Consider the following 12,333-nt stretch of genomic DNA (forward strand, 5'->3'; position numbering starts at 1 on the left):
ATTAAAAAACAATGTTGAAGAATGTAATGATAAGTTTTAAATTTAAAACAGTAAGTGTAAATTAAATCATAAGTTCCATCAGATCACTAGGTATTAAGAAAACGACCGATCTGTGGGGGATTTCTGTTAAGGTAGTCAATTCAATAATTTATGTAATCGCACCCTACCTTGTCACTATATTCAACAATTGTGTCCTTAGTGGTGTGTTTCCTGACCTCATGAAACACAGTAGAATAATACCTATAGTTAAGTCAGGTAGTACTTCAGACCCCAACAATTTTAGGCCCATCTCTGTACTACGAACTCTTAGTAAGATATCTGAAAAATTATTATTATATAAAATTTTAGTTCATTTTAACAATAATAAGTTGCTACACAAGAAACAATTTGGAATTACTAGGGGTCGCTCGACAAATGACGCTGGTGTTGAGCTCGTTAAAAATATTTACAAGGCCTGGGAACTCCTCACAGGATTAGCATTAGCAGCCCGTAAATGTCCCACTGCTGGGATAAAGGCCTCCTCTCCCTTTGAGGAGAAGGTTTGGAGCATATTCCCACGCTGCTCCAATGCGGGTTGGCGGAATACACATGTGGCAGAATTTCGTTGAAATTAGACACATGCAGGTTTCCTCACGATGTTTTCCTTCACCGCCGAGTACGAGATGAATTATAAACACAAATTAAGCACATGAAAATTCAGTGGTGCCTGCCTGGGTTTGAACCCGAAATCATCGGTTAAGATGCACGCGTTCTAACCACTGGGCCATCTCGGCTCACAGGATGCCTAAGGGATATCTTGTGATTTATCTAAGGCCTTTGATTGTGTGCAACACGAAACCTTGATCGAGAAGCTACGTCATTATGTAATTAGAGATACTGTACTCAGTCTTCTGATCTCGTATCTGAGCAATTCGATTCCGAGGGTTGATGTAAATGGAAAGAGATCTCCCGGGGCTCCAGTAACTGTGTTGGTCTTTTAAGGATCAATTCTTGGTTCATTTCTCTTCCTCGTTTATATGAATGACCTGCTCCGTCATTTAGGTAATAAACTCGAGATAGTATTGTTTGCTAATGATACTTCTTTAATTTTCAAAATAAAAAATGTGAACAATTCTCTTTTTGAAATAGTACATTGGTTTAGTGTTAATAATTTACTGTTACAAATAATAAAAAGACAAAATGTATTAAATTCACTTCTCCCAATGTAAGATGTATCAAAACGAATGTACTTTTAAATGTGGAAGCATTAGATGTTTTAGGAACAACAGCTTTCACAATACTAGTACAAAACAGTATTACAATAGACTCTAAGTTTCAATGGATCCCCCATATAAATAGATTGACGAATAGACTCAGCTCTGCAGCCTATGCGGTAAAATAAATTAGACTTTTGACTGACGTATATACGGCTCGCCTAGTGTATTTTACTTATTTCCAAAGTATAATGTCGTATGGCATCCTACTCTGGGGTAATGCAGCTGATATTAATACCATTTTTGTACTGCAGAAGAGGGCTATTCGTGCAATTTATAACCTGGGCCCAAAAGATTCGTTAAGTTGTAAATTTAAAGAAATTAAAATAATGACTGTCGCTTCTAAATTTGTTATTGATAATAAATAAATACAAGGAGACCCGACCCCGGCTGAACTGGGAAAAGGGTTTGGACAAAGGTAGGGCAAATAGGCTACCTAATGGTAAGTGGTCAACACCGCCCATTAAAACTGGCGCTGTAAGAAAAGTTAAACATTCCTAACGTCGCCAATGCTCCACTAAGCTTTTGAGCAAATATGTTATGTTCCTTATGGCTGTACACTGGCTCACTCACCCTTAAAAACGGAACAAAACAATACTAAGTATTACATCCAACACCAACCGTGTGATTTTAATTTAATGAACCTTTTTATATATTCATATCGTTTGACTTTAACTTATATGATATATTGTTAATTATGACTTGATTATGACTATGAGGTTGAATAACAAATATATTTCAATACTTGAACAACTGTTTCACGTATTAATTTAACTAAAAGAAACATTTGTTTAAACAGAAAGCTTATATAATTGAGAGTAAATACCACATTGATATTGTCAATAGGGTATTTTGATAACCTCTAAAATATGGAGGGTATTTGTAAAATTATGCATATTTACTAAATGCATATTTATACTTACCGATTATGAATGTCCATAAAACTTTGGGATTCGAACTTTTACCATCATTCGCTTGGTAAATCTTTGTATTTACATGTTAGTTTAGGTTAGGTTGGAATGGTAAAAGTCCGAAAAAGTCGTCCCTTTATAATAAATACTTACATTTACTAACTCATGTCGGGAAATTTAAAATTTTACTGGAAAATCTTAAGATTTACCTTAGTTCGAGCTTTTACAGTAACATATGCACGATACATATACCAAAAGCAAGTAAAGTAACAGCAAGCAAGTAATTACAGGCATAAGGGACATAACATCTAAGTTCCCAAGGTTGGTGGCGCATAGGTGATGTTAATGGTTAATATTTCTTACAGCGCCTTTGTCTATGGGCGGTAGTGACCACTTACCATCAGGTGGCCCATATGCACGTCCGCCAACCAATGCCATAAAAAAAAGATTGCCTAGCCGGCTGGTTCCTTTAAAATCATACTTTTCATATAAATGTCCAAGAGATCTTTCCTTTTATTTTATTTCTGAATTTCTGTTTGAATGCCCTTATAACATTGTCTAGTTGATCGATTTTCAAGAAACTTTTTGCGTTTGATACTCTTCTTGTTGATAAAACGTTATAGATTGTCGAACATTTCAATACGACCCAGGGAACGCGGGTAAAACAGGATGAGGGAGTTAGTGTTTACAAATAAATGGTTTTCATGTAGGTCTTAAATAAAATGAATATGTTAAATAAATTACCGTTTTATTTGACAATCATATTCGTTATTAATACGTCGATATACATATGAATACTTAGATTCAGATCAATTGAAATGGCTAAATGGAATCGTACGTAATATGGAACAGATATCGTCAGTGGTGAGGAATAAACACTAAAGCGCCACAGTGGTACTTTTGAGAAAAGTGATTTACTAGCTTAACTTTAAGCCTCATTTCTCAATATTACTAATGTGGCGCTTAAGTCTTTCTTTCCACTAACGATATATAAATCGAAAATTAAAAAGAGGTACTATATAAATTGGCCGCCTGGAATTTTAGTAAAATATAAGAGATACCCACTCAACAAATATTCTACCGCCAAGCACCAATACTTAATATTATTGTGTTTCGGTTTGAAGAGTGAGTAAGTCAGTGTAATTACAGGTACAACGGAAGTAACATCAAGGTTGATGGTTAGGAATGGTTAATATTTCTTACAACGCCAATGTCTATTAGTGGTGGTTACCACTTACCAATAGGTCGCTTATTTACTCCTCCGCCTTCGGACGTCATGTCAAAAAAAGAGCGTGGTAAGTTTTTTGTGTGTATTTAATTAACGTTTTTTTTTTTTATTTCAATGATGATACCGATTGATTTGTTCTGACCATTGTACAATCTTGGCTTTGGCAATCTTATGAAAACGAACGTGGGCTGTCGAGAATTGGATGAAGAGTTCATCCGGCAGTGGATACCTGAAAGCTTTGTTGTATCGTACGTGTTGAAATTTAGGTCACTTTTTCCTTGCTTTTTTTTAACTTTTATGAGAGCATTTAATGTTTTAGAAGCTAGAGCTGAAAGTATTTCCTGATTCTTTTGTTTATAAATAACTAGACCCACCCCGGCTTTGCACGGGTGCGAAGCTGGCATTCAATATAATACTGAATTACAACGTTCACAATTTTTCAGTCGTTAGACTATACAAACAGCTATGACTCTGCGTTTTAAATCTGTAACATCTTCGAAAATATTCATTTAAATTACATGTTGTAATATAATTTATATTAAATGGAAAATTTATTTAAGGTATTCAGTTAGATAAGGATTAATGCTGTATTGCTTAAAATTGTTTCAAAAATAAGCCATTATTTCTTGTAAAAAGTAAAAGATAAAAAATAGTTATTACATATAACATCGCAGACTTTTTTAAAGATCTTTTTAAGGTGTAAAATACTGTAATACATTATTTTGATCTATCTCATGTAAGCTCAAAAAATGTGTTTATTTAGGACATCACTTTGGAAATCTCTAAAATTATCAGTTTTTCTTTGCTATATTGTGCATGTATTATGCATATAAACCTTCTTGAATCAATCTATCTATTTAACACATCAAAATCCTTTGTGTAATTTTAAAGATAAGCATACATAGGGACAGACAGCGATAAGCAACTTTGTTTTATACTATGTAATGATTGTGCCATCTAATGTAAGTTGGACGTTTGGTTTATGTACGTTACGCTGGTTCACTCAAAACGAAACGCAATTAAAAGTATTGATATTTGGCGTCGGTGCTGATGAGTTGGTGGTAACACTCAAATTCGAAGTCCTACAATTAAAAGGGTTGTTGAACCCTTATCGATCTTGAAGTGAGGTCGTTCGATAATGAATCCTTCAAAATATTGAAATGACTTTGTATTGATAACGAGATAAAAAATGGTCATTTATTGTCTTTGAGAGGCTTACATTATCTAAAGTGTAAAAATAAACAGTAATCTTATAAGAATTTATTACGACGGATTAAAAGGTTTATGTTTGTAAACAAGATATTTTGTTAATATGCGCACTACTATATACTTTTTTCGGGGCCTCACTTGTGAACGTGAAATTTAAACAACGATTGAGGTTTCAAATCCATGGTCTTAAACTTAGTCTGCGTGTGTACAATTAGTCTCGATACATCTCTTGCGTGTGTTTGATGAATTGCTTCATTGAGGTAGCGTGGCTCCATCTCCCTTAGAGACGGTGTTGAGGTGATTTCACCGCATCTCCTAAAATGCCGGTTGGCACACATGTGGGAATAACAATATTATTTGACTTATACAAGAAACCTCATGACGTTAAACTTCACCTGCCGAACACGAGCTGATTAATAAAGAAAGTTTAAGAAAATGTAAATTAATTGGCATTTATCTGTCTCCGTTGTGCTATCTCAGTTTTTTAGTTTCAGGAACGCCAAGAAGCCAGCGTTAGATGCCTCAATGTATCTGCAGGCATAAGGGACATAACATCTTAGTTCCAAAGGTTGGTGACGTATTGACGATGTAAGGAATTGTTAAATTTCTTACGACTCCAATATGATTGAGCAATGGTAACCAACGATGACCCATATGCCCGTCTGCCTAACAAATTTATAACAAAAAGCGCATAAAAAGCGGGTGCAATGACTCGGTACAATGAAATGATTAAAGCCGCTTGTCCGTTTAGTATGACGTGACCTTCAATTGGAAATGAATAACAAGGGCAAGGTTTTTTTTAACAAATGATAAAATAAAATAGATTATTTTCCCTTTACAATGGGCGTGTTTTATTTGAATATGTCTTAAAAAATTATTGATTTTTTTAAACGAACATATTATATTAATGTATTTTCACTGTTTGTTGAGTGGGTTGGTCTAGTAGCTAGTGTAGAGGGCAGACCTCAAGGTCCTGGATTCAAATCAGGATTGTGCATTAAGAAAAATCCAAAAATATATAATAAAATGAGAGTGTACTAGGCACTTGTCGCAGACACAAGTGTCTATCACACTGTTGTCGACTATAAGTACAGGCACTTGTCGTAGACACAAGTGTCTAGTACACTCTTGTGGACTATAAGTACAGGTACTTGTCGCAGACACAAGTGTCTAGTATACTCTTTTCGACTATAGCATATTCAGCTCTGATGGCTGTTGTTCTTGAGAATTGCCACTGTGGCTAAAATTCGTCAAGGAAATCTTCTTAAGATAACCTGACCCATGACCAAAGATAATCAGCATGTTATTATCAACCAAAGTCCTAAAGGTTCTAAAGAAAACCGGTGCTAATTATTGTTTACTTATCTGGTGGTTAACAGTCTCGTGTTTCTAAGATTGAATATCGTCTGACTTCAATAAAGTATAATATCTATGTCTATACTAATATTATAAATGCGAGAGTACCTCTGACTGCTACCTCCACGCTTAAACTGCTGAACGGATTTAGATGAGATTTGGTGAGGAGATCGTTTGAGACCCGGCGAAGGACATAGGCATATACTTTTTTTTTATTTACCTCTAGGATGTAAAATGGGGAGCGACGATTTGTGGGCTATAGATAAACTTATATAAATTTCGCGTGGGTAAGGCTTCAGGTTCAGCTAGTTTAATATAAAGGTGAAAGTATGGACGTTGTTTGACCACATTCAACACACACAGTGATTGTCTTACAACGGTAATAGCTAACTGCAAATATTAGAGCACAATATTGTGCGTAATCCTTCGGTCTCATTATTCGATGGGATGAAAACCTAATAAGTATTTTTGGGATTTGAACCCAGGTCCTCGTGATCTGCTGCCATATGTAACCAGACAAACGATGTGTGTTAGAGATAACATAATATATTAGATAACAATATGTTTATGCAAACTATAAACGTAGCCGTTAAAACAAGATTACTTTAGAAATTAAAAAAATGGAATTTTCAAAATATCGTAAATCAATAAATTGATAATCGTAAAGATAAATAACTTGATAGTAACGCGAAATACCATTGTAAACTTACACGTTTTTATTTCCGCCTAACAGTGTAGATTAAAATCAGTTAGTATAGTAATTCCTGTATGTATGCTTTGGTGAGCCCGTGTTTCATTTCCATCGTTACGTCATTTTATTTCCGATCATTTTACCTGAGTCATTTCCAGAAAAAATGATTTCATTTGATTCCATGAAAAAAATATAAGGGAACGAGAATAAATATAATTACTAAAATCTGAAATGTTTGGAGTTGACATTCAAAATCTGTGTTCTGTGATTTCGTGATAAGCAAGAGCCCATTTTAATCATCCAATTATCTGAACTACAAATTAATTATTTAAGACCAACCTATCTCGGGCCCGGCCTGCACTAGTAATGCGAGCAAATTTGAATTAATTAATTTTAACTATATATAATACAACTCCATAAACAGCTGGCAAAGAAATGAAAATTTATAAAATTTAAATTAGTGTCTTTGTTAAAGTTCATATATTTAAAGCCTATTAAAAGACAAAGAAACACTACAGAGAAATGGAAAATATGGTGACTTTCTGGTAGTCCTATTTTAATTGAATATTTATATTTGTTTTTAATTTTAATTTTTTTAATAATTTACTCCTGAAATATGTGTAATTTAAACATCCTATGATATAAAAATTCTTAGAGTAAATAGTTGTGACATCCTAAATATTATAAATGCAAAAGTGACTTTATTTGTTCTTTTTCAAGTCTTAAATTCTTATTTTACATTTAATTTTGCATACACTTTTTCAGGAATACAGAAACGGGCACCTAACATGACATGTTCTTAATTGCGGACTTACTTTAAATTGCTTAAAATACTCTTATTTTAAGATAAATACAGTTTTAATCTGAAGCGTTAAACCAAAGTAGTATGAAGATACTAAGGATTATAAAAAAATATTCAAAATATATTAATCGAGATCATTAAACTAACAGACTGGATATATTTATTTTTTTAATAGAATATAATATGGATTATATTGGTATAATGGATTAAAATAGAATGAAGTTAATGGTGTGAGTATCCGGTTTTCATTATCATTCCTTTCAGTTGTCATTGATGTGACATTGACAGTTTAAAAGTGAATCAGTGATCGATCATTGAAAATTTTGTTGCAATACAAAACGAAATTACTTTCGACTCGATCTATAATTCTTCTCCATATCAACAAAGTTATTTAAACAGATGATAAAACATTGTACAACGTCACCGACCTTGAGAGAAATAAACCAATGTTTAAATTTGAATCGTGGAACTAACGAAAATGTCGAAAATCAAGAAGTTAACTGGCTCATTTCGCTATACACAGTGGGACCCTTGTCTAATTATTTCACAGATAGTGGCAATGCAGTTTGTAATGTATCTCACACTCAGTCTTTTGATAGCATTAATGCAGGATTTGACGTCTTCAACGCGAACTTTAGACCATTTGTTCGAATATCATGTAAGTTTTTAAGAGGGCTTGTATTCATAATGTTTATATTACATATTAACACTTGAATGTATGTGAATTACGCTAAACACGGCGATGATGGCCTAATCCTCACCACCTAACCACCTATGGTCGCCATGGCCATTCAACTGAGACTAACTGCGCACGAGAGCATAGTTCACCAGAGTGTGACGCAAATACAAGTAATACCGCTAAATAGCAATTGGAAGGGTGAGTGAGTTAGTATTGCTAAAGGCACAAGGGATATAACATCTTAATTTCCCCGTTTCATATTTTTTACAGTGCCAATGTTTTTGAGCAATGGCGACAACTTATCAACAGATGGTCTATTTGTCAGACCACTTTGTTATTTGAAATAAATAAATTAATGATAATATTTCATTATTTTTGACAGTAAAGTCTATGATTATTGTGGATTAATAGTTGCTGTTATGTTAAATTTAGTTTTTACAGTCATTTTGTTGATTTCTTTTTGGTTAGGTATCACTCAATCTTCACTAATTTTATTGCTAAACATTATTACTTTCTATGGATGCGTTTCAGTGAGATGGGTGTTAGTCAGTATAAATCCAGGCACAAGGGACATAGCATAACAAAACAAGTTATATTATCTGAGACTTTAAGACACAATACAATCAAAGCTGTGACTACTACTAAAATGGCATTTAAATATTGAAAGATTGTTCAAAATTATGCCCTAACCGAGAGGAAGCCTTTAACCAGCAACGGGACATTTACCAGCTGATACTGTACTTATTTTAAGTCCAGTGGTGTATTGTCTTTGAAAACAAATATTGTGAATGATTAAAATATGTCTGTAATCTGTTTTAACATAAATCTGTTCTAGGAAATACACGTGAAAGACAATGAAGGCAGATCAATTATATTGGCGTTTGTATTGAATGCACTAGTAGGTGCAATGGTACTGTGGACTTTAGTGGGGAGGACTAAGTTGTGCTTGGATTTTAGGTGAGATAATTAATGATAATGACTTCCTAACTGGTTTTGTTCATGATGAGTGTGTGCGCAAACATGGACATACTCGTTATTACCTAACTCATACTATCTAGATGGCAAGACCAATATGAACAGAGTGATTACAAGTGCAAGAGTCAACACTGGAGTATTAACACAGTCATGCCCAAATTTTGGGAATTTAAAATATTGAATTTGTTAACTTTTATTCCTACTAAGGCCAATATTAAGGTTTTATACACAGATTTATACACAGTGTGACGTAACTCATAATATTATAATAACTAACCTAAGTATGTCTATAAATGATAACAAGGTAAAAGGATTAAAATAAATTTATGCAGTTTAATATGATGGTATGACCACATCATTGTTGTCATCAAAATGTGTGTACAGTGTATCTTCAGGAACAAGGGATATAACATCTTAGTTCCAATGGTTTGTTGCATATATGCATTGTGACGAATTATTATATTTGTTACGTTGCCAGTCTATGGGCAGTGGGGATCATTATGAGCAGCCAGTTATGGCTATTAGCACACCTTTCTAGGAATAAACTAAAAAAAAAGATGTTGGAAAAAATCATGTGTACATGGGAGCTTGAATACCCTCTTTTCTTTCAATGCAAACCCTAGACAGGTTACTATTATAGATAGGTAACAATATAACAATTAAAATGTAGATTTATAATATTATTTAAGTGGATAAAACTAGAGCTTGTGTGTCCTCATTTGTTTTATTAATATTGTTTATATCTAATCTCGTGTGTTTTGGTGTAGTAAAATATTGTGAGGAAGCAATTATAAAGTACCAACTATAAAATTCTGGATCTATTTGCCCAGCTGTGGAAAATGTTTAATATAACTGGTATGTTTATTTATTTTCAGTTGCACCTTCTACAGTATTCACTTACTGTTCTGCTGGGTGTACAACGGCAGTTTCCCCACGACATTCTCCTGGTGGGCGCTCAACATAGCGTGTGCGGCGATAACGTGCGTGGCAGGAGAGTTTCTCTGTCTCCGAACAGAGCTCCAAGCGATACCCCTCAGTAATATTGGTGCTAAAGTTGATTTATGAAAATTACCATATACTGCAATTTTTACTTAAAAACACGGTGTAGTGAAGTTTGTGATGTTATTAACTCAAGATGATATTCTCTATGAAACAAATGGCTTTGATATGCCTTAGTTTGAGCTGTGAATTGTGATGTTTAAAGAATTAAGACCTCCCTACACACATCAGTTAACACGTCAGTCATTATTCAATAAGACTTGTTGTTAAAACTTCAGGACTGTATTCTATTAGAAGATATACAAATGGATCATTTTAAAGTAGGAGTAATCAAGATGTATCACCATGTATGTATCAGTTTCTTAATACTAGCATAATTTTTAAACACTAATTTCTTCCTTTCTGACATATGTGATTTTACATTCGAGAGAAAAGGACAGCATAGTATGCTCACTGTTTCTTTTAGAGATAGCAGGTAAAGAACACCCTTTAGCATTATGTATTTTGCATAATGCAAATGAATATATCAATAAATTGTTATATAATAATAATTATAAAATCCGTAAATGTCAACTTCCATTAACTGTCAGTGTAATTTGGCAATAAGTTAAATACAAAAAAAAAAAAAAAAATCCATACTGTCCTGTTATAAGATAATGGTAACTGTTTATATTTAACTATCCCTAGTCAGACAAATGACAGTCGGCAGAAACGCATTTTTTTAGCGGCCGGACCTTAGTTTGAAGTCCATTCCATGAGCTCACAAAGACAAATTGCCGCTGTGCACTCGTTGATGTGAGTACCCTTCATTAGCAAAATTATTTCTTAGAATTTCCTTATATCAGGGCCGGATCTACCATATGGCTTTTTGGGCATCAGCCCAGGGCCCCGTGGATTCAAGGGGGCCCAGCTAAGTCAAATCAAAGTCAAAAATAGACGATAATGCGAAAGAATCCATAACTTTATTAAATTAAACAGGTTGTATGGTTTCAAGTCTACGTTCTGATATGGCTTAGGTGGGCCCCTATATGTATAGTATATGTATAATACTGGGCTGACACTACTATACTATACATAGTATAGTAGTGTCAGCCCAGGGCCCCCTAAACTTACGGTCCGTCTTACATACATGCAGATATATACAGGATTAATAAGGCGTGAGTATTACGTTCCCTATGAGGTCGACTTGTGGAATGAACTATATACCAATTTTCTTGTAAAAACCACTTTTAGGACGACAATTTTTTTTGTTCACTGACTTACATGACTGATGTGTGGTAGGATCCATAAGTTGATATGGTTACAGAACCAATGAACAATTTTGTATTTAGCGTAATGGCCTCGTTTTTTAGTATTGAAATTAAGGTTGTGTAAAATTAGTTCAATAAATCATAATATCAATGTTTAATAATTATTGAATGTTGCCAGTGCTAATTTGTTCTTACATAGTGCTCATATTTATATATTCATTTTTATTGACTAATTTTGTTATAGATTTTAATTTGACAGCTTTGATTGCTACAACAGATAAATTAAGAGATTTATCAACAAAAAAAATGGCGCCAATATGTAAATATTTTCGATTATTTATATATAGTAGATATATTGACGCACTTAAAAAAAAAAACTAAAACAAACAAATCAACTTTATTATCTATGTGTGCGTGACAGCGACGCCTGACACTCGGCATATGTCTTACAACTTTACTAGTGTGCGTGTACTGAGGGGCCAACCGTTGCTATTATTTTTTTCGACGCATTCACAGCCTCAACAGTCTACCTAGACATATAAATAATTAAAGTTCATTATCTCGTAAAAATATGTTTGTTTAAATGTCATGAAACGAAATTAATACGTCACGATCGTTCAAAGTTAGTTTCTGTAAACGAGTAGTTCAAGGTCGAATTATATTGCTACGTTATAACTACTGACGCAAATATTTTATTTCGTAAATGCTGGCTTATATTTGGTTAACATTGTTGTCGTATTTCGAATATCAATGTCCTATAGCGGATCTTTTCTTAACGTAGCGTTTTCGTCTAATTGTAGGAGTCAAATGAGGCAATTATTGGCGACGTGGCTCTATTTAGGCGACGTGTTTGTATTGATTGCGAATACACCGAATATTTGGTCAAATATAGCAATACAAAGAAAATCGATTCGATTGAAGTGCCTTTAATAATCGTTAAAAATACGTACGGCTTTCGTTGATTGGTAGTTGTGCGGGCG

At 33.8% G+C, this 12,333-nt stretch overlaps 1 protein-coding gene across 1 annotated transcript; it reads left to right on the forward strand.

Moving 5' to 3' along the window:
- The first annotated feature begins 7,727 nt into the window (after nucleotides 1–7,727).
- Nucleotides 7,728–11,025, forward strand: LOC125073345 (protein SYS1 homolog). Its single transcript, XM_047684135.1, has 3 exons — nucleotides 7,728–8,108; nucleotides 8,965–9,086; nucleotides 9,980–11,025. Exons 1-3 carry the CDS (start codon nucleotides 7,929–7,931, stop codon nucleotides 10,167–10,169), a joined length of 492 nt encoding a protein of 163 aa, XP_047540091.1. The 5' UTR covers nucleotides 7,728–7,928; the 3' UTR covers nucleotides 10,170–11,025.
- The last annotated feature ends 1,308 nt before the right edge of the window (nucleotides 11,026–12,333 follow it).

This window comes from Vanessa atalanta, chromosome 24 (genome assembly GCF_905147765.1).
Source record: "Vanessa atalanta chromosome 24, ilVanAtal1.2, whole genome shotgun sequence".
In the NCBI taxonomy this organism is placed as follows: domain Eukaryota; kingdom Metazoa; phylum Arthropoda; class Insecta; order Lepidoptera; family Nymphalidae; genus Vanessa; species Vanessa atalanta.